The following is a 23,351-nucleotide window of genomic DNA, read 5'->3' on the forward strand; positions in this document are numbered from 1 at the left end:
TTTTACTAAGCAGTGCAAGAATATTTTATCACTGCCACAATGCTGGGAATGCTTCTGCAAAGTCAGACTCCTATGTCTGATTATATCTCCACCCCTATTAACCAACGGATGGATGCGCACCATAACAGCTGGAGGCGAGAAGACACAACCAGCACCCTGCAAGACACCATAGAGGTTCCTAAGGGTGCCCAACAGCCTGCACTCGCCCTCTGTGTAACAGTAGGTGAGAGTGAGACTACCTCAGGGATGGCCCTGAGCTCCCGGGAAAACTATGCAGGTTGGCTAACAGGCACCCAGAGGGATCAGCCCGTCAGCTACAGACCGAAGTCTGTGGGTTCTCAAGCAGGCAGAGCTGTGAAACCGCTCCAAGCACCAGAATTCCCGAAAAAGGACAAAATTACACCGAATAAAATAATACAGTGGGGAGAGTAGAACAAACACTCCTGCAGGCATGCATTCAGAAGGAAAGAACTGTAGATGAAGCTAGAAAGCCCAGTGAAGTACAGCAGAGGCAGAGTGAAAAATCCAGAGTCGATTCCTTCTGCAGCACGTGGCTACCTGCCTAGAATGTTTCACTTATTGAGCTGGAACATAACATATGGAGTTCTAATGAGAACTAATTGAGAGCACCACCGATTAAAATTAAGTTTTCGCTTATGTTAACAACCTGAAATATGGCTGTGTAATGGCTTGACAGCACAGTTACTGTAACAGGTGTTATCCAAGGACAACAGGCAGATATTCTCACATATGGGTGACGTCATCCACAGAGCCCCAGAATGGACAGCTGCCAAAGTGCTTTTGCACTCTAAGAACTTAAGAAAGTTCATGACTAACCGCACCGCGCATGTGCGAGTGCCCTCCTGCCCAAAGTAGGCACGCATCTTCTCAGTTCAGAGAGCCAGGGGAGGTGGGTTGGTTGTGAGAATATCTGCCTGCTGTCCCTGGATAACACCTGTTACGATATGTAACTGTGCTTTATCTCAGGACAAGCAGGCAGCATATTCTCATATATGGGTGACCTCCAATCTAACCAAAGATGGGATTGTGGGAGAGTTGGCTACTGGGAAAATAAATTTTGTAATACTGCTTGGCCGAAATGTCCATCCCGTCTGGAATAAGATTTCAGACAATAATGAGAAGTGAAGGTATGAACCGAGGATTAAGTAGCTGCTTTGCATATTTCATCAATTGGAGTTCAGCGGAGAAAAGCTACTGAAGCTGCCATAGCTTGGACATTGTGGACCGTGACTCGACCTTCCAGTTGCAGCCCAGCCTGAGAATAACAAAATGAGAGGCAGTCAACCAGTTGGAAATCATTCTTTTTGAAACAGAATGCCCCAATTTGTTTGGATCAAAGGAGACAAAATGTTGTGAAGATCTATGCAATTTAGTTTGTTGCAAATAGTATGCCAATATTCATTTGCGGTCCAGAGTATGAAGAGCTATCTCTCCAGGATGAGAATAAGGCTTGGGAAAAAACACTGAGAGAACAATCGATTGAGATGAAATTCAGTAACAACTTCAGGTAAGAATTTTGGATGGGTGTGGAGTATCACCTTATCATGATGGAATACTGTAAATGGTGCATCCGCTACCACAGCTTGTAGCTCACATATCTGAGAGCAGATATGAGAGAAATGAGGAAAACTACTTTCCAAGTGAGATATTTAAGATGAGCCATAGACACTGATTCAAATGGAGGTTTCAGCAGTTGAGCAAGAACATTGAGATCCCAAACTACTGGAAGTGGTCTGACATTGAAGTCTTTTCATAAATCTGGAAACCACAGGTTGAGCAGAGAGAGGTTTTCCATCTAATGGTTGATGAAAGCAGCAATTGCACATAGATTCGAAGGGAGGTGGATTTGAGGCCAGATTAAGTTAAATGGAAAAGATAATCCAGAAGGAGGTGGATTGTGGCTCTTGATGATGAAAATTGCACCAAGCAGAAAACCGAGTCCATTTTTGAGTATAATATTGTCTTGTGGCTGGTTTTCTAGAAGCATCTAAAATGTCTCTGACCAATTGAGAAAACTGAAGGTCAGGTGAAGTCATCGTAAAAGATACCAATTTGTCAGATGCAAAGACTGCAGGTTGGGATGAAGAAGAGAGCTATGACTGTGTAAGAAGAGACAGAAATATTAGCAGAAGTGGCTCCTTGATGCTGAGTTGAAGTAGAAGAGAGAACCAAGGTTGTCTGAGCCACCGAAGAGCTATCAGAATCATAGAGGCAGATTCCTGTTTGAATTTGAAAAGCAAAGTGTTTTGAGAATAAGTGGAAATGGAGGGAACACATAGAGCAGGGGTCTCAAAGTCCCTCTTTAAGGGCCACAATCCAGCCGGGTTTTCAGGATTTCCCCAATGAATATGCATGAGATCTATGTGCATGCACTGCTTTCAATGCATATTCATTGGGGAAATCCTGAAAACCCGACTGGATTGCGGCCCTCAAAGAGGGACTTTGAGATCCCTGGCATAGAGGAACTTGTTCATCCAGTTCAGGATAAAAGCATCTGCCTCCAGGTGACGAGGAGAGTATAGTCTGGAACAGAACTGGGGCAGCTTGTTGTTGTGGGGAGATGCAAAAAGGTCTACTTGAGGGGATCCCCACTGAGAAAAAATTTGATGAAGAGCTGATGAGTTCAGCGTCCATTTGTGAGGTTGCAGAATGCGGCTTAATTTGTCCACCAGTGAATTTTTCTCTCCTTGAATGTACACAGCTTTCAGAAAAATGTTGTGAGGAATTGCCCAATTGCAAACCTTTTGAGCTTCTTGGCAGAGGAAAGACCCTGTTCCTCCTCCTTGTTTGATCACATAGTACATAGCTACTTGATTGTCTGTACGGATGAGAATGACTTGATTTTGTAGAAGATGCTGAAAAGCCTTGAGAGCATTGAAAATCGCTCCGAGTTTCAACAGTTTTATGTGATGGCGACAATCTGTGGCAGACCAGTGACCTTGAGTACGGAGACCATCTAAGTAAGCTCCCCAAGCATAGGTTGACAAATCTGATGTAAGAACCTTCTGGTGAGGGGGGCGTTTGAAACAGCAAACGTCTGGAAAGATTGGAAGAGAGCATCCAGCACTGGAGAGATTGCCGAAGAGATGTTATTGTAATGTGCTGAGAAAGCAGATCGAGAGCTTGGGACCACCGAGAAGCCAGTGACCACTGAGGAATCCTTAGGTGAAGTCTGGCAAAAAGAGTCACGTGAACTGTAGAGGCCATGTGACCCAGAGGAACCATCATGTGTCTCACAAATAGTGAAAGAAGGAAGGACACTTGATGGCAAAGTTGAATGAGAGCAGCTTGACATTGCTGAGGAAAGAATGTTCTGAATTGAACAGTATCTAGAAGGGCTCCAATAAACTGAAGAGCCTGAGAAGGTTGCAGTTGAGATTATGGAAAGTCGATTTCAAATCCACAATTTTTCAGGAATAGTATAGTCTGTTGTGTTGTTGCAGTAACAACAAAGGATCTTTGATGAGCCAATCGTCCAGATACGGAAAAACTTGGAAACCGTGATTTTGCAAGGCTGCTACCATGACCAGGCACTTGGTGAAAACTCTGGGAGGTGGTCTGGAAAGAGGAATAGACTTTGGTGTATAACGCCTTTGATATGAGGAAGATGGTTTGAAAGATTTAGAGGTGGAGGATTTAAGCTTAGGTCTGAGTAATGAATTGAAAGACTTTTCATGCTCTGAAAGTTTTTTAGTTGCATTCTCAATAGTGTCCCCAAAAAGTTCATCTCCTAGGCAGGTGATATTAGCTAACCAATCTTGAAAGTTAATATCCATATCTGCTATTCTGAGCCATGCAAGCCTTCTCATGGCCACTGAGATTGCAGATACTTGAGAAACAGCTCAAAGGCATTGTATGAGGATTGTACCATGTGCTGTCAGAGTATGGAACATGTGCTGGAACTCTGACTTCCGATGGGATGGTAGATATTTGAAGTAAGTTGGCATTGTTTTGCCCTAGTATTTCAAATAACAGGTAGAGTAAAAATTGTAATTAATGACTATTAGCCAGCATGGAATTCTGGTAGAGACGTCTACCAAACCTGTCCATTGACTGACCCTCTTGCCCTGGGGCAGATTTTTTGAGAGTGGATTCCACTATGAAAGAATGGGAATAATCTTGTACTGAGAATCAAGCTTTTGAGGAGCAGCCGGAACAGAGAAAGGGGATTCCCAATTTTTTCAGAGTCTCCTTTAAAATGCCATGCAATGGAAGCTGGAGAAGCTCCTTTGGAGGGTGTTTGTAGTCCATAGTTTCAATACACTCCTCTGAATATTTGGAATCTGCTTCCAGTTTTATTGCCAGGTCTTTACTCATCTGCCTGATACATCAGGTAAATGAGACTGATTCAGAAGGAGATGGCTCCCTATGAGAAGTGGAGTGAGGAGAATGCTCTGTTTGAGAATCATAAACTTCTGTAGAAGATGGAGATGCCTCATGAGTAGACTCAAGATGAAGATCTGAATCCACAGGAATGGAAGGGAGAATAGTATCGATGCTTGGCCTGGTACCAACCTGATGTCAATGAAGAAGAAGAAATAGACTTCTTGCGCTTGTCTGAATGCATAGGAGAAATGTGGTTGGACTTAGAAGAATGCTTGCCAGATATAGTGGATTGATGGCGTGGAGACGAATGTCTGTCGATACCAACCTGATGCCAATGAAGAAGGTGAAACAGACTTCTTACGCTTGTCCGAATGCATAGGAGAAATGTGGTTGGATTTGGAAGAATGCTTGCCAGATTTAGTGGATTGAAGGCGTGGAGACAAATGTCTGGAATGACTGGATTGATGCTCAGAAGAATGACAAGAAGGAGATTGGTGGAGAGCGATGCTTTGGAGAAGGAGATCGGTGCCTTGAGGAGTGATGCTTCAGGGAGGGAGACATTGTCTGGAAGCATGGCTCGATGACTAAGATTGGTGCCGAGAAGAAGGCAGTACCTGCATCTCGCATGGGACGACGCTCAGGCTGGGCCGGTGCCAAAAGAGCCAACATGGGAGTGACCAGTTGGAACATGTCCCCAAACTCCAATTGAAAGAGAGCATTGAGCTTCTCTTTGAAAGCCTGCACCAATACCTATGGTTTGGATGCCAGAATCAACGGTGCCGCTGCTCACTCCGGAGAGGATGACATGAATGAAGATGCACCCTTCGAAGTTGAAGTGAGCCGCATCAATGGTCTCTATTTGGCCAGTATGACTAGACTCGATACCTTAGAGGCCTACACACTGCCTGGGAATCTGGTGACTTCTTAGCTGGCTTACCTGATGGATCTATAGCCTGCGACACCTATATGGAAGCTGGTACCTCAGCCAATGCAATGCTTTTGATGTTGATGGCTTGGACGATGGCGAAAGGTACCTGTGATGTATCCATGGTAGCGAAGAGAAGTCTTTGCTGTAATAAGTGTTGTATTATGGAATGATTCTGAAGCGTCGAAAAGCGTGTACAAGAATCCACGTGATGGTCTGTGTTGAGGCACTGAATACACCACTTATGTGGGTCAGTTAATGAAATAGTGCACTGGCACCTGCTGCACTTTTTGAAGCCCGTTAATGGGCGGGACATGGGAGGGAAAACTGTCTCCGCCAAATCAAACCCTGAAGGCTGAGGTGGAGGCAAAGGCCCCGCAATCAAAAACGGCTTCGCAAAAAATAAGAAAGAAAGGTAAAGACTCTTTTTTTATATGTAAATCAAAGAAGAAGAAAAAAGAAGAACAGTAAACGTGTGAACGGGAAGGCAAAAACAAAACAAGAGACCGTTTTATACATGATTTCATAGCTCCGCGGAAAACTGAGGAGACGCATGCCTATGTCGGGAAGGAGGGCACTCGCGCATGTGTGGTGCAGTCAGTTGCGAATTTTCTTAAGTTCTTAGAGTGCAAAAGCGCTTTTGCAGCTGTCTGTGCCGGGGCTACGGGGTGATGTCACCCATATGTGAGAATATGTTGCCTGCTTGTCCTGGGATAATAGAAGGTATGAGGGTATCTCCTTTCACGTACATTTAGTGGCATTTTATTATTGAACTGGTGTGTCAGTATTTTCCTCCTTTGAGCCAGCACTTCTGCTCTGCTCTCCAACCCAACCTTTAAAGTACCTAATTGAGGATCATCTCACCTCTTCTGTTAAAATGTTCAGGAACAGAAAGTCTGCTACTAACAGAATAGCATTTTAGTTTACAACATATTTGTACATTTCTATTATGATTGATAAGACACTGGTCATGATATAAGGTTACAACTAGTTTGGAAGAATGTTTTATTATTTTTAGTTGAAATCTTTTTATTATTAAACAAAGCAATAAGCATAAGGAGACAATCCATGTGGGGTTAGCAAGGTTTAAAAAAGGTTTGGATAAATTCCTAAAAGGGAAGTCCATAGGCCATTATTGAGATGGCTTGGGGAAATCCACTGCTTATTCCTAGGATAAGCAGCATAAATTCTGTTTACTACTTGGGATCTATCTAGGTACTTTGGACTTGGGTTGGACGCTGTTAGAATCAGGATATTGGGCTTGATGGACCTTCAGTCTGGTCCAGTATAGCAATTCTTATGCTCTTATACAATAACCCTGAACAAAAAAAAAATTCAGATAACAAAAAAACAGATAAGAGTCCTGCGTTCTTATGGTCCCCACAATCCCATAGAAGAGATTCAATTCCCAACACAGAAATCTCCCCTCTTAACTAATCTCTTACCCCTGAATGTTTCTGTCATTTTACGCAGATCATGAAACATAACATACGTAAGAAGTGACTTGTGGCAATTATTTTACTTTTAGAAACACTCAAAAGGGTGGAGTGTATAAGTGAGAGAGATGTCATGATAAAGCAAAACCAAGAATATTTATTTCTTCTGTTGTGGCAAGTATCAGAAAACAAACTGTACCTGACAGAAGAGATCAATATTTTATTTTAATAAATGGTTGCCTTCACCATGCTGTTAACAGTAGTGTAGCCATATGTAAACACAAAAGTGAAGCAAAATCCTATAAGCTTCAAGCATTATGTAAAGATGAACCTTTTACTGTTAGTTCAGACCAGACCCAAATTTCTAACAGGACAAACCATTTCTGCAAATATTTTCAGAAGTATACTCTGCCACCATCTGCTTACTTTAGCACCTTGGTTCACGCAGGTCCAGCTATTTCAGCCCACCTGTGCTCCCCTCACAAATTTAGCTTATTTAGTAACTCAACGGATGCAAGCTGTAAACACTAGCATTTTCTTATATTTTAGCAATTCAAGTGCACTGGCAGACACAACCAGCGATTGTATTTATGTTGTTAGGTAGTTTTCTTCTGCTTTTTCTTCTCGGCGTCATCTTCTTTTTCCTTCTCTATTTCACTAACAAGGGATTCTATCTCTTTGGCATCATATATCTGCAATGGAAAACAGCCATGAGCTTAAATGTAAACAGAAAATTATTTGTATAATAATAATAACAACAACTTTATTCTTTTATTATAATACTAATAACTTTATTTTTCTATACTGCCATAGTCAGACAACTTCTAGGCAGTTCACATCGAAAGAAGGCTGGACATTCAGCGAATTACAAATGCATGAGGGGAATGTTACAGAAGAAAAGGGTTGTAGTGGAGGGAATGTAAGAGGGGTTGAAAGAGGGAGGGAAAGTGAGAGGGGTAGGAATTGCCTGAAGATTGCTTCGGGTTTGTAGGGGGAAAAAGCATAGTGAGCGCGGATTGGTCTGTTTAGGTCAGTGATGGCTAACCTTTTTGAGCCCGAGTGCCCAAACTGCCGCACAAAACCAAAGAATTTCCTCAAAGTGCCAGCTTAAGCCCTCCCTCCGCCGTCAGCGCTGACGTCGGGGAAGATTTCCGATCGGCTGTGTGAGCGGCAGGGCAGTCGGAGTAGAAGACGAGCCTCGCGGCTCGAGTTATATTTAACCCCGCGGGTCCCCCATCGTCCCCGTTCAGCTCTCTCTCCTGTGCACCCCCTGGTAGTACTGCCCTGATGGCGGCCCTGCGCGTGCCAGCTGCAAGGCCTTCGCGTGCCACAGTTGGCACGCGTGCCATAGGTTCGCCATCGCTGGTTTAGGTGATGAATTTGTCAAACAGAGTGGTTTTGATAGATTTTTGGAATGCTTTGTAGGTCTGTCTGGTTTTATTTATGTAGTTTCCCAGCCAGGATTGTTGTCTGTTAGCTTGGAACATGAAGCCATAATCAAAAGTTCTAGGCGGTTTACACTAAAAAGAGCTGGACAATCAGCGAAATACAATAATACAGTAAAAAATACAAATATCTGTAAAATATAATTTCAATAATAAAACTCACTAAGTAATAAACTTATCGAACAAAGTAGCATTAATTAATTTCCGAAAACTGCAATAGGATAACATAGCTTGCTGAATACATTTACCTAACCAAGATTGTTGCCTACCAGTTTGAAATGCTAGGGTCCTATCTAAGAAGGTCTTATATCTATAAACATTAATTTTTGGATAAGCAAATAAGTAGAAGTTTCTAGTTTCTCTTGATGGTCACAAAATGAGGAAAAAGGTAAGCTGGAGACAATCCTTATATCAGCTTAAAGCAGATATAGGAAAATTTGGAATAATACTCTTGCCTCCAAAGGCAGCCAATGAAGTAAACAATAATATGGACTAATATGGTCATTCTTTTTTAAACCAAAAATCAATCGAACAGCTATAGTCTGAATTATCCTTAATTTCCTTAGAATTTTTTTTGGGTGCTCCTAAATAGATGATGTTACAATAGTCTATAGTGTATAGGAGGCTGAAGCAGTGAAGCACCAATAAAATTAACTTTCAGCGCCCTACATATACTAATATATTATGCCCGAGTCTTGATGAATCAAAAGTATAAGAAACACAAGGATAGCAGATAAATTACAAACTCTGCCAAGGCCAAGCCATTAAGACAGTGATCTTTTTACTATCACCTGCATATCCAACAAGAAGCCTCCCACCTACCATCCTGATCCCAGTAAATAGCTTTCAATCAAATTTTTTTTAAAGGCCTGAGCAGAGTTGAGTCAATCCCTAATTATACAGTTACCATATATACTCGAATATAAATCAAGATTTTTTTTTGTCTCCCCCCCAAAAAAAGACCCAAAAAATGGGAATCTCATTATATTTGAGCCTCTCATCTTTCCATGCCACCCAATGACCAGCATTTTCCTTCAACCCCCATCCATTCTCCTGCAGTAGTCCTCATCACCATTGTCATTTCCTCCAGTCCCTGTACAGAAACGGACATTTCTTTGTGAACCCCACTCCCCTTGACTCCGACACCAATGTCACAGCAGCCAACATTTCCCGCCTCCAACCTCCTCGCAGCAACCAACATTTGTTTCCGAAAAACTCCCCTGACTCCAATGCCGCTGCCACCACCACTACCACAAGCAACAACATTCCCCCTCCCCAATCATTTGACAATCAGCGCTTCGCTTCCCGGCATTTGCTTCCTCAATTATGAAAAAGTTATGCGCTGATTAAATGTGCAGATGCTCAAAGACTTGCCAGTTTTCACGCTCTCTGAGAATCTCGGAGAAGGTGGAAGATGGCAGACCTAAGAGCATGTTCAGATGCTCAAGGCCCTGCTTCAATCCAGTCAGTGCATAACTTTTTCAGTGTGTGATGGGGAAGGAAATGCCGGTAAGTGAAAAATCGATTATCGGATGATTGGGGGGGGGGGAAGAGAATGTTGGTTGCTGTGACAGTAACGTCTGAGTTGGGGGGGTGTTGGAAAGAAATGTTGATTGCTGCGAGGGGGTTGGAGGCAGGAAATGTTGACTACTATGCTGGTGTTAGCATTGGGAGACCCCAGGGTAGAAGAGAGGGAAGAGAGGAGGAATGTTGATGGTCTGAGGGGAGGGAAGAACAGAGATACAGAAGAGTAATACCAGAGAAAATATAACCCCTCTCCGGTTTATATTCAATAGTTCCCCCCCTCTTTTAGGGGAGGGGGGACAACTGTTATCTCAGTTTATACTCAGATAAGTTTATATCTGAGTATATACGGTAGATTTTATGGGAAGGTCAACCAGGAGGTCGTATAAGATTAGAGTTAAGAAATAAAAAAAGAAAATTAACATTCATTTCTACAATACCTTTAATGGCTGGTTTCTCTTTATTACTGCCAATTCAATATTTTTTCCACCAGACTGTACAACCTAGAGCACAAGTAGCACATTTTTAGAAAATTATACATCAATAAATTAGACATGAAGGAAGTAAACTTACTTAAAACATGAAATTGTATGTACCCAGGGAGCAATGTACTATGGATTTTTCCCATCTTATGTCTGTAGGAAACATGATTCTATTGTCTCACTTACTTCTAGTAAAGCTTTAATTGCCAGTTTAATGGCTTCATTATCAGTAGCTATAGCTTCTTCTGTGTAGTTCTTTTCCAAAAATTCACGTACAGTTTTTGCACTGCGACCAATTGCATTTGCCTGGAGAAGCAAAACAAGCTATATTAATAAACTAATAGCAAAGAAAATTCCACAACAAACAATGTGATCTACATCCAACACAGTAAATGATGACAGATAAAGAACCTGTGCGGCCCATCCAGTATACCCAACAGTCCTCACTGGGATAGCCTTTTACTGGCCGAGACAAATGTAGATCCTACTTCTGCTGGACCATTTTATTAAGAGTCCTAAGAGACCGAAGTGTTTTCCAAACTCATCAAGCAAAAGCAGGGCACTCTGTTGAATCAACATAAGAGTCCCTAGACCTCATAGCTTGGATGTTGAGAGGTTACCATTGTCTTCCCTAAACTTTCCCGACAGCTTTTTGCAGCTTACCTGCCAGAAAGGATTTCCCCAAGACAACATATAGGTTTAAATGGAAGGAGGTTTGCCATATGGTGCAAGAGTAAATTCCTAGATCCCTTCATTTGCACTGCACTACACAAAAAATGATTGAATATCTTCTACATCTTTCAGAGATGGGTCTCAAGACCCAACTCGATAAGGGTTCACATTCTCTTAGGCTTCCATGGCTGGCATCATGCCTGTTGCAGTTTAATCGAGTCTCTCACATCTGGTCAGATAGAACTAACATCATGCTGTGGCTTTCTTCAGGGTATACCATGAGGTTTGCAGTTTGACTTTATATGTAGTGGGGTTCACATTAGCACAATAAGGTCCAAATTCTCTAAAAGGCGCTGTTTAAGTTAGGCAGTGATAGGTGCCCTACTGCTGCTTAACTTAATTGTTTTAATTGGCTCAATCGGCGCAGTAATTGACTGTGCGGATTAAAACCAATTACAACTCATTTTAAAAATGTAGGTGCAAATGGCACCAGCATCACATCTACATAGGCGCCTAGCAGTGTCTTCAAGGTTGAAGTAGGCATGGTTTGTTCCAGAAATTGCCTTAGGCACTGTTAGGCGCCTCTGTAGATGTGATTCATGTCAAAAGATAGACGCCAGAAATGTAGGCCAGGATTTTGAAGGCCTACATTACTGGTACCTACCTTTGACGTTAGCCACGATTCTGCAAACAGTGCTGTAATGTGATTGACATGCGTCTGGCGCCGTTTTTATAGTTTGTAGAATCTAGCCCTTGGAGCTTATCAGGTAGAGCATAAAATCTCTGTACAGCCTTTAGTTCATTCTATTTGCAGGTTGCTATTTATGAAATCTTCTATCAAGCCTGTCAGAATACCACAGGACCTCAATATTGTTTTTACCCAGCTGAAAGCTCTGGCTGTTTATTCACCTATGACTGAAGTGCAAAGCTGAAATTATATCCCTGATGCAGGCAACTGCTGAAATATGGCCTTGTCGGGTCTGAGTTTATCCAATTCATGTTTGGGCATGCCATATTGGTGTCACAGTGTGTTCTTCTTCTTCCAATGATTGTTCATTCTGGGACTGTCTGATTTAGGTTCATCTGTTGACCACTATTCATTGCAGGATATCCTGAGAATCAGGAACTGCTCGAGAAACAGTATCAAGCCTAACAGTTTGTTAGGAAGCAATTTTATTTATAAAGCTTGATATAACGACTTCGATCATAAAGATGAACGAGGTTTTTTATGGTACAGTACAATAGGTTATTAATATTCCCAACCTTATTTTAATATTTTTTCATAGTACACTATTTGTACCATTTGTTTATTCTAATGCCATTTGGAATTCAATAAGGTTACAGAACCCCATTTTTTATTCAGCCTATATAAAAGTTTATTATTTCCAAACATTTATGGTGTATCACTATTTATGACCAGGCAAGCAGGAGGCAGGAAAAGAGAAGGAGAGAAAAGCAGAAGGAAAGAAAAGCAGAGCAGAGAATAGGAGAGGGGAAGAAGGAGCAACAGAAGGCAGGAGAGAGCGAGGGGCATTGGCGAGAGATAACTCCACCCACTCCCCGACATCATCCATTGGAGCTCCTTAAAAGGGGAGGGGCAAACGGAGCTCAGTTAAACAGGCTAGGGCAAGCAAGCAGGAAAGAGAAGGAGAGAAAAGCAGAACAGAGAACAGCAGAGGGGGAAGAAGGAGCAACAGAAGGCAGGAGAGAGCAAGGGGCACTGGCGAGAGGTAGCTCTGCCCACCCCCTGACATCATCCACCGGAGCTCATCTTTAAAAAGGGAGGGGCCAACAGTGAGGGTGGACTCATTTAGAGCACTGGTCTTTGACCTGGGGGCTGCCGCCTGAGCGGACTGCTGGGCACGATGGACCACTGGTCTGACCCAGCAGTGGAAATTCTTATGTTCAAATATTTATCTTTATTTCTCCAACACATAAGGATAAATTTTTAAAGGATGTAACCTGGTTAATAAAAAGTTTAGTTTTACTGTGATAAAAAAAGTGACCCCCCTCCCCCCCACCAAAACTCTGTCCTTCTGTGTGGGAAATAGAGCAATGCCAAATGGGGGATAGAGGCAGGATATAAAACTGTGTCTAATTTAAATTTTTATAGGCCATCTTCCTAGTCCACTGGAGCATGCAAAGCAATGTACAAATGTGTTTTAAGCACATCACTCACAAAGCACAATATCTAAAGCAAAAACAAAACCAGTGCCAAAAGCCATATAAACCTCCTAACAAAGGGATCCAATGCAGAACTTTACAAGGGCAAATTTTAAAGAATTTGCATTTGTACCTCACTTCTGAGGAGTAGCTGTGTAATAATAAGTCACTAGAATCATCATGCTCTTGGGATGAGATCTATTACAACTTGACTCAATATTTAAATGAGCTTGCTTTGGCCTGCTGGCAAGAGCCTATACCCAGCAGGTTTTAGCATAGGGCTTCTCCATGTGGCTTTCTCTCAGTGGTGATTGGAGTGATTACGACACTACCCCATCACACATGGCAACTATTTTTTTCTCTCAAAAATGCGCCAACACTGGAAATCTAATATATACATGTGACCCCCACTGAAAAATGCCTCAACCATAAAAACAGACAGATTTTTCAGAAGGTCAATGAGACTAAGCTAAAATGGTTAAGGAAACATAGTGGGTGGAGGGGGGAATATTATAAAAGGAGAGTGGGGCAGAAATTCCTGGCTTTTGTTGCCCTATTTCTCCTGCCAAGGCTGTAGCACCGAGATAGACTCCTAAATGGTTCCTGGCAGAGGACAGAGAATAAAAGATCAAGAATAAAGTCTTGATACCCTGAAAGGAGTTTGACAGAAAATACAGACTTTTGGTTGATCCCGTTTCTCCCACCAAAGCCCCGTGTACTGAGGAAAGACTCCTACTGGTAGAGGATGGAGAGAAAAGAATTGAAAGTGAGAAAACAGTACTTTGGGAAAAGACTTGGTTATCCCCATTCTCCTGCCAAGCCCTGTATACTGAGGGAGACACTTTCATGGTTCCAAAGCGGAGGATGAACAGAGAAATAATTACATGATCAACTGAAAAGATTGCTTGAACCTGATGACTGCCAACAGTGAGTGAATTGTATAGTTAAACTGGAAATCTGCAATCAAGAAACATGATGGCAGATAAAGGCTAAATGGCCTATCCAGTCTGTCCATCTACAGCATCCACCATTTCCTCTTCTCCATAAGAGTTTCCACGTGCCTGTCCCATGCTTTCTTGAATTCAGACACAGTCTGTGTCCACAACCTCTGTTACAAGCATCTACCACAAAAAAGTATTTCTTTAGATTACTCCTGAGCCCTCGCCTTTTAACCTAATTCTATGCCTTTTCACTCTGAAGTTTTTTTTCAAATGAAAGAGACTTGCCTCATGTGCATTTATGCCACATAGGTATTTAAATGTCTCATCTCTCCCCTCTCCCACCTTTCCCCCAAAGTATAATATTGAGATCTTTAAATCTGTCCTCGTACACCTTATCAAAAGGTACAATCGTATTCAATCACAAAAGCTTAAGTTCAACACGTATTGTAAATAATGTTAGGTAGAAGGGATTCATTCATACCAAAATGGACAGAAAAAGACTGTTGACAAAATCATAAAACGCAACGGAGAAAAATAAACCTCAATTGAGAGCAGCCGGGACTACACAAGTGCCCTAAGCCGCCCTCATCATCACAGGTTTATAAAAAACTCCGTACAATTATAAATGGACATCCATTTTGTGAGGAGCCAGCTGTAGTTTTGTCTTGCATGGAGTATTCCGAATAACATGGATCCCCTGAAGTAGCTGTTTTTTGGCGAAACAGAAAGTCTTTTCTGTCGGGACTAGGAAGTTTCACATCTCCAGATGAGTGATATGATATTTCGGTTTCACAAAGTCACACAGCTTAACGATGTTTGAATGCTTATAGCTGAGCTGATTGCCACATTTGGGAATGATTTCTCCCCCTTTTTTGGGACAGATTCAATAAGTGACATTTTGGAAAATATCAAAAATACTGAAGAAAAAAGATTGAAAAATTGAAAAAAATATAACACTTTGATGTATGAAAGTTATCTATAATTGTACGGAGTTTTTTTTATAAACCTGTGATGATGAGGGCGGCTTAGGGCACTTGTGTAGTCCCGGCTGCTCTCAATTGAGGTTTATTTTTCTCCGTTGCGTTTTATGATTTTGTCAACAGTCTTTTTCTGTCCTTTTGGTATGAATGAATCCCTTCTACCTAACATTATTTACAATACGTGTTGAACTTAAGCTCTCGTACACCTTATGACATAGACCATTAACCATTTTAGTTGCCTTCCTCTGGTCATACTCCATCCTATTTATATCTATTTAAAAGTGCGGTCTCCAGAATTGTACACAGTATTCTAAATGAGGTTTCACCATACAGGGGCATCAATACCTCCTTTTTCCTACTGGCCATTCCTCTCCCTATACACCCAAGTATCCTTCTAGCTTTTGCAGTCACTTTTTCAACTTGTTTGGCCACCTTAAGATAATCACATACGATCATACTCAAGTCCAGCTCCTCTTTCAGGCACACAGTTCTGCACCCCCTAAATGGTACCATTCCCTCGGGTTTCTGCAGCCCAAATGCATGACTTTGCATTTATTAGCATTAAATCTCAGCTACCAAATTTCAGACCATTCCTCTAGCTTCACTAGATTCTTCCTCATGTTTAAACACACCATCAGGGGTGTCTACTCTATTGCAGATTTTGGTATTATCCGCAAAGAGGCAAATCTTACCAGACAAACTTTCAGCAATATTGCTTACAAAATGTTAAAAAGTACAGGCCCAAGAACCAAACCTTGAGGCACATCACTGGTAACATCACTTTCCTTAGAGGAATCTTCACTGACCACTACCTTCCGTCACCTTCCACTAAACCAGTTTCTCACCCAGTATGTCACTTTGGGGCCCATACCAAGGGCATTCAGTTTATTTATCAGACACCTATGTGGAACGCTGTCAAATATTTTGCTAAAATCTAAATACGAGCATTACTTCTAGCGTTGTCCCTCAATCCAATTATCTGGTCACCCAGTCAAAGTAATTGATCAGCTTTATCCGTGTTGCCTTGGGTCCTGTAATCCACTGGATTCCAGAAACTGCAATATTCTCTGTTTTAAAAGTGTATACATTAATTTATTTACCACAGATGTCAGACTTACCGGCATGCAGTTCCCTACCTCTTCCTTACTTCCACTTTTGTGGAGAGGGATCACATCTTCCCTTCTCCAATAACCCAGTACCACTCCCAACTCTAGAGAAACATTGAAAAGATCAGCCACTGGAGCCGCCAGAACTTCCCCACGTTTCTTCAGATGTACACTGCCCGTCCCCATTTTTAGTTTAGCGAGCTGCTCATGAACACAAGCCTCTGAAAATCAGTTACGATCTACCACACCTCCAGCACTACAGTAGACCCCCGCGAATTCACGGTTCACGAATCCCAGACTCAGTCATTCGTGGTATTTTCTGACTGCCTCTTCTGGTCAGCAAATACAGGGAATGACTGGGTCCGTGAATCAGCCTTCTGCACAGTCGTTGATTCCAATCAGCCTTCTGCACAGCCGATTCCTCCTCCTCTCTCTTCCCCCCCCCCCATCAGTCTTCTGCACAGCCAAACCACCTGCTAGCCTAAATATTGGGTTTTTTTTTAACACCTGCCACCGCCCCTGTAGCCCTTTCCCACCTCCGATCCACTCCTAAACCGCATTCACTGTTTTTTGAAATTCGCGGGTGCTCCTGGAACAGAACCCTGCGAATTTCAGGGAAGTACTGTATTTACTTTTGTTTTCTGTGGTCTCGCTCCCAGCACTTCAGCTGTGAACACAGAACAGAACTATTTGTTAAACAATTCAGCCTTATCTTTATCAACTTCTACATATTCCTCCCCTTCACCTTTTAGTCTCATAATGCCACTTTTGCACTTCCTCCTATCACTGATATATCTAAAAATTGTCTTGTCCCCCCATTTTAGAGTCTGCTATTTTTTTTCTTCCATTTGCACTCTGCTTTCCCGACTACTCAATCAGCCTCTCAAACCTTTCCATATATTTTTGCCCGTCTTTCTCTTTCGGCGATCTTTTGTAGTTTATAGAAGCTAACCTCATTTTCCTTACCTTCTCAGCTACTACTTTTGAGAATCAAAGTGGCCTTATTTTCCTCTTACATTTACTTACTTTCCTTACAAAATGGTTTGTTGACCTTACAATAACTCCTTTCAGTTTTGCCCACTGCTTTCCTACTTCTTCCAGATGTTCCCATCCAGACAATTTCTTGACCTAATCCCCCATCTGAACAAAGTTAGTTGTTTTAAAGTTTAGAGCCTTCACTTTTGAATGAGCCCTCTCGGTCTGCTGTCTGGTAAAGACTTTGGTTTGTGATCCTGCACACTGGCCATAATATAAGAATAGCCTTACTGGGTCAGACCAATAGTCCATCTAAGCCCAGTATCCCGATTCCCGTCTTCACGGAGGCCAATCCAAGTCACATGCACCTGGGAAAAACCCAAACAGTAACAGAATCCCATGCCACTGATCCAGGACAAGCAGAACTTTCCCAAACAGCAATTGTCCTTTAAAGGGTAACTTGCTCAGCGTCACCTTGGAGGATGAGTTCCCCGTCCACTGTCTGATCCACAGCATTCTTCGGGTGGAAGTGGCATATGCAGAAACTTTGCTCAATACCCTGAAGATATCAGATAGAACATCTGCCATATAATCCACTCCCAACACGAAAAACCACTGATCCCTTCCAGCATCCGCCTCCATATCACGGCGCTACTTGGAGTGGCAAGCGTTTGCTACGTAAGATGCCACTGCCACAGTCTCATATTGTTTTTTGAGAACAAAATGCAGCCTGTAGTCCTGGGTATCTTTCAAACCACTCCCCCTTCACTAGGGAGATAGGTACGCTTGGTTACCTGTGACACCAAGGAATTCACCTTTGATAGGATAAATTGCTAGTTAAAATCAGCATCCATTGGATATAGTTTCACCGTGGCCCTTGGGACCTTCCAGTGGTCTCTTAACATTTTAGTAATGTCCTGATGTGAGGGAAAGCACATGGTCTGAGCCTTAGTGCTGCTCATAAGCAAGCACTGCATAGCTGAACTCTGGAGACTAATCTTAAATTCTTGGAGAGATTCTGTAATTATCTTCAAAAATGCTGAGGGTTTAAACAGCCTGCATACAGTCAGGTCCTCTCCAAGAGCTGAAGCCTCCACCTGTTCAGGATCCGGCTCTCCTAGACGTGATTCAGAATCCCCTGCTATTTAGTAACCATACTAGGAAAGTAAACGCATGGAACTGAATCCATGTCATCCCAGTCCTCCTCCGATTGAACCCCCATCTCTTGCGCTTGGCTGTGCTGAGGGGAAATTGCACCCTTTGCATTAGACACCCCTTGCATCAGCATTACTGCAAACCCCAACGGTTCCATGAGGCTGCTGTTGAATAACTATGCTTCATACAGCATATTGATGAATTCTGGAGCAAAACTGTGTCCAGAATGTCCTGAAGTCCCTTGCGGTCACTCCCATGTTCCTTTCTGGGGTTTTGCAGCAGGTGTGCGGCTGTGTTTCGTTGGGGATTTTGAGGTTTCCCAGCTCTAACCAGGACTTTTGACCTGGAACTCAAGCCATCTGGAATCCCACACCCCCAGGGGAACTAGAAGAGGCTAAGCCCATGGCTCCTGCCCCCTCACGTGCAATGTGGCACATGGAACACAGACATCATTGACTCACCACCCAGCAATAATCTGGCATGAATCCAAAATATCCTGACCTGAGGAGTCCATCCTGCCTGATTTTAAGCCAAATTAAGGCGTTTCGAGGCAGATAAGAGGCTTTTATTTGAAAATCAGGATTTTAGCACCTAAAACGGCCTCTGGGAGCTATACTAAGTGTCAAAAAATCTAAAAATGGGATTTCAAGAGTAGGGGACCCTATCTCTATCACCAGCACCCAAAAAATCACTTTAAGGACCACCAGATCTTCTCTCATAGGTTGTCAGCCTTGTACTCACTGTGCCATGCTTGTGCTGGGAGCTGCGTAGGCTGCAACTGCAGCCAGAGAAATAGGAGAACTTCTGCCTCAAACAAGCCTGAAAATCAGACTGCTTGCTTCTTCTGACTGGCTGGAAACCTCAACCCCCACCAGAACTCACATGCGCAGTAGGGGGGAGGGAATGCAGTCGGCTTCAATCCTGGTAAAAAAAACAACAAACTGCCATGGAGCCACTTAGCCTACATTCAAGCCCTCTGGGCTTGAACATACCTCCCAAGGGAACGGTCCCTGAGCTTCCAAACTGTTAGTATAGGCTGGCCAAGTGGGTTACTTTCAAAGCAATCTGCCCCTTGGCTACAGACTTCAGACCTCAGAGTCTGAGCTGTCTCAAAGCTGGGATCCTCTGCAGCACCGAAAAACTTCACAATCAGATTAAAAAAAACCAAAACAAATGAAAGGAAAGGAAAAATAAACATGAGAAGAGCAGACAATCTTCTACCATCTCGTATGTAGAGACAAACTGAGGAACTGCAGGACAACCCAGAGGGATGGGTGGCGGAGCGACAAAATATGCTAATGAGGCTCTCTACACCGAATTTCATGGGAAGAGATTGACTACCCATGAGTTCAGCAATGATGTGCCTATTGCATTAGAATGTAAAACTGTATATGATAAAAGCAATCACAGTCTATTGTAGCGCAGTTAGCATGTTCGAGGTAGCCATAATGCTCTAGCTTTAACTCAGAAACAAACTTTGATTGCCAACTGGAAAATTATTATTAAATCTGCTGATGAAACTGTAATAAATTTACTAAAAATATGTACATGAAAGTCATATTTTAAGAGCACTGTCCTGAGATTCAGGTTTTCTAGAGAGAAATATGTTTGCTACCATTTCTAATAAGCAACTTACCTTCCAAGCATTATATGTGCCAGATGGGTCTGTCTGGTACAATCTCGGACTGCCATCAAAATCAAAGCCCATAATCAATGAAGAAATACCAAAAGGTCTACGTCCATTGCTTTGTGTGTAGCGCTACAAAGACAATATTTTCACAATTAAAATTACTGGTTTTATAAATTAGAAAGACCATAACACTGTTTTTAGCAAACAACAGAGTGGAAAAATGTAGGCAGCCCTAGCATTAATATTTAAGAGGTAATTTCAACATGGACAATCAAACATCTAAAATACATATTCATTTAACTGGTACAGAAATAGCCAAGTTCTGGCAGGAAATACAATAGAACAGTCTCTTTTTTAAAGTTAAATGCTATAACAACATGAGGAGAATGGTAAAAAAAAAAAAAAAATGAAACTTAGTGGAGCAGCTGCAAAGGTCAAAAATTTACATCAGGTGTGGATATTATTCAAAAATACCATCCTGCAAGCTCAGACTAGATATATTCCATGTATTAAAAAAGGGGGAAGGAAGTCCAAGCGGCTGCTTGCGTGGTTAACAAGTGAGGTGAAGGAAGCTATTAGAGCTATAAGAGAATCTTTCAGAAAGTGGAAGAATGATCTTACTGAAAAAAATTGTAAACAGCACAAGGAATGACAAGTCAAATGCAAGGCGCTAATAAGGAAGGCAAAGAGAGACCTTGAAAAGAAGATTGCGCTGAAAGCAAAAACACTCAATAAAAACTTTTAAAAATATATTAAAAGCAAGAAGCCAGGACCGCTAGATGACTGAGGGATAAAGGGGATCTCAGGGAAGACAAGGCCATAGCAGAAATATTAAATTAATTCTTTGCTTCGGTCTTCACTGAGGAAGATGTGGGAGTGCTACCGGTGCCAAAAATGGTATTAAATTCTGATTAATCAGAGAAACTCAAACAAATCTCTGTTAACACTAAATGATGTAATGGGTCAATTTGACAAACTGAATAGTAACAAATCACCTGGACTGGATGGTATACATTCCAGAATGCTGCTAGAATTCAAAAATGAACTTGCAGAGCTATTATTAGCAATTTTGTAATTTTTCTCTAAAATCCAGCATACTACCAGAAGACTGGAGGGTGGGCGCCTGGGCCAATCAGGCCTTAGACTTAGCGGGGATGGGCTGGGAAGGGGCGGGCCCGCCTCATTTCGATGAGGAGGGTCTGCTGGCTGGACGGCAGCAAGACCCATCCGACCGGCCAACAATTAGAGGTTAGTTGGGGAGGAGGTTAGTTGGGGGGAAGGTTAGGGGGGATCATCGGGGAGGGTGGTAGCGTGGGGGGGCTGGAGGGGGTACGGCCTTCCGGCATGAGGTGTTGGGCACCCTCCTGCCAGCGATCGAACAGGCTGCCGTAGCCGTTATACTTATCGCGGCAGGGAGATCCGCATTTTGCTTACATTGTGAGCGTCTCTTTCTCTACTAGGGAGACGCATAGGGCTGCCTAGGTTCACCTAAGGCCCTTAGGCGAGCTTAGGTGGTCTTGCGAGCCTCCCTAGGCTCCCGGAGGTGCCTTCAATATAGGCGGCCTGCCTGGGGAGCATTTTTTTTAAAAAAACGTGCATCCCGATTGGCTGATTAGACAGCTGTAGGATGCTTACAGCTGCCTAAAATTGGGACGCACTTTGCAGAATCGGGGCCATGGTGTTTAACTCCCCCTCCTCTCCCCAACTAGAGCTGCATTGGAAAAACAAAATATAACATACCTTTAATCATGTGATTGCGATTAAAATTTTAATAAAAATGTAGCCTTAAAATTAAAAAATAAAACGTAATGAAAAAAAATAAGAAATACAAATTGAAAAATTACAAATTAAAGAGTCTAAAACACTAGGCAGAATAGCTATAAACAGTCTTATGGTTTTCAAAGCTTACTTCAGAAAAGCAGGTCTATTAACCCCCTCCCAAAAAAAAAAACACTATGGGGCTCATAATCGAAACCGATATATGTCTAAAAACCGGCCTAAATCGGCACTTAGACGATCAGTGAGACAAGTCATCCAAGTTCCGATAATCGAACCAGGTTTTAGACGTATGTAAAAACAATTTAGGCATTCAGAGTGCTGCAGTATGCCCAGAGCTAAAAGGGGCATTTTAGGAGGAGTGGTGAGGGCAGGATTTGGGTGGGACATGGGCCATCTTAGACTTAGTCGCACTGCATGTATAATTAACGTGACCATTTATTTTTTTTTCATCAAAAGGGGACATCTATTAATTGTCAGTCCCGCCCCAATCTTGCCCTAGCCCCGCCCACAATTTCTTCCATTCATTTTTCATGCACACATAAATACTTATTAATTCATAATGGTAACCATAAAATTTAAAAAACTAAAAAGCACACTATACGCAGAGAAAATATTAATTATCATTTATATTTGGGGGTGTTTCAAAGATGTCGAGGCAGATGACTTTAAAATATGCAATATCACCTCAGTAACTATAGAAAAATAGACAAATATAGTGCAAAATATAGACAGCAGTTATAAATTCTCAAAACTGACACATTTTGATCACTAAATTGAAAATAAAATAATTTTTCCTAACTTTGCTGTCTGGTGATTTCATGAGTCTCTGGTTGTGTTTCCTTATGACTGTGCATCCTTTCTTTCATTTCTTTCTGCACTCAGGCCCAACAATTGTCCCTTTCTATTCCCTCCCTCCCTCCTTCCTTCCTGCTTCCTTCCTATGCCCTCAGTGCCCCTTCCCATGCCCTCAGTGCCCCCAGTGCCTCCTTCCCATGTCCTTAGTGCCCCCAGTGCTTCCTTCCCATGTCCTCAGTGCACCCAGTGCCTCCTTCCCATGTCCTGTGCCCCCAGTGACTCCTTCCTATGTCCTTAATGTCCCCAGTGTCTCTTTCTCATGTCCCCTCACTGCCTTCCAGACTTTGTCCCACCCCTACCCCCGAAGCCTACCTACCTGCGAGTTCAAATCCCAATGTGATCTGCTCAGCTTCTGGTGCTTCTGCAACAGCTGCAGTGTAAAGTCTGCCCAGTGCTCTGGCTCAAGGCCCTCTGCAGGTCCAGAGATGGGGTTTAGATGCTAGTGAGTTCTTCATGGCACCGGTTTTCCACTGATCCCTGTCTATTAGGAAGCCCTCCGGTACCGTTAAGCTGCGTTAGTTCACTGCCCTTCCCTGGGGGTGGGTTCTTCCATCCACTGAACAGACAGGGCTGATGAATAGAGAGGTCATAGTGAGGGCAGTGTTCCCTCTGAGACATAGGGGAACCCTGCACCCCCTTTCCTGTCTACCTCCTTTCCTACCTGCTGCACAAAAAAAGCCTCCCTTCTTCCTTCTCCACCCCCTCGGTCCGCCGCCGCCGCCGCTCTCCTTACCTCCCTGCTGCTAATCGCCGCCCAGAAGCCTTTTTCCCGACATCAATTCCGACATCGGAGAGGACATTCCGGAACGTCCTCTCCAACGTCAGAACTAACGTCGGGAAGAAGGCTTCTGGGCTGTGATTAGCAGCAGGGAGGTAAGGAGAGCAACAGTGGCGGCGGACCGGGGGGGAGGAGGAGGAGTGAGATAGGCTTTTTTT

The 23,351-nt window shown here is 42.8% G+C and overlaps 1 protein-coding gene across 3 annotated transcripts in view; it reads right to left on the bottom strand.

Moving 5' to 3' along the window:
- Window positions 1-6,577: 6,577 nt before the first annotated feature.
- Window positions 6,578-23,351, bottom strand: part of PSMA8 (proteasome 20S subunit alpha 8) — a 39,429-nt gene continuing 22,655 nt past the window's right edge. For 2 of the 3 annotated variants that reach the window (XM_033933826.1, XM_033933825.1), the window contains exons 4-7: window positions 19,788-19,910; window positions 10,346-10,465; window positions 10,118-10,180; window positions 6,578-7,400 (exon numbers count right to left, since the gene is read on the bottom strand). In XM_033933826.1, the coding sequence (XP_033789717.1) occupies window positions 7,305-7,400; window positions 10,118-10,180; window positions 10,346-10,465; window positions 19,788-19,910 (402 nt within the window). In that variant the 3' untranslated portion in view covers window positions 6,578-7,304. The remainder of the gene's footprint in view (window positions 7,401-10,117; window positions 10,181-10,345; window positions 10,466-19,787; window positions 19,911-23,351) is intronic. The other variant, XM_033933828.1, reaches the window with a different exon arrangement.

This window comes from Geotrypetes seraphini, chromosome 2, assembly GCF_902459505.1.
Source record: "Geotrypetes seraphini chromosome 2, aGeoSer1.1, whole genome shotgun sequence".
NCBI lineage: Eukaryota > Metazoa > Chordata > Amphibia > Gymnophiona > Dermophiidae > Geotrypetes > Geotrypetes seraphini.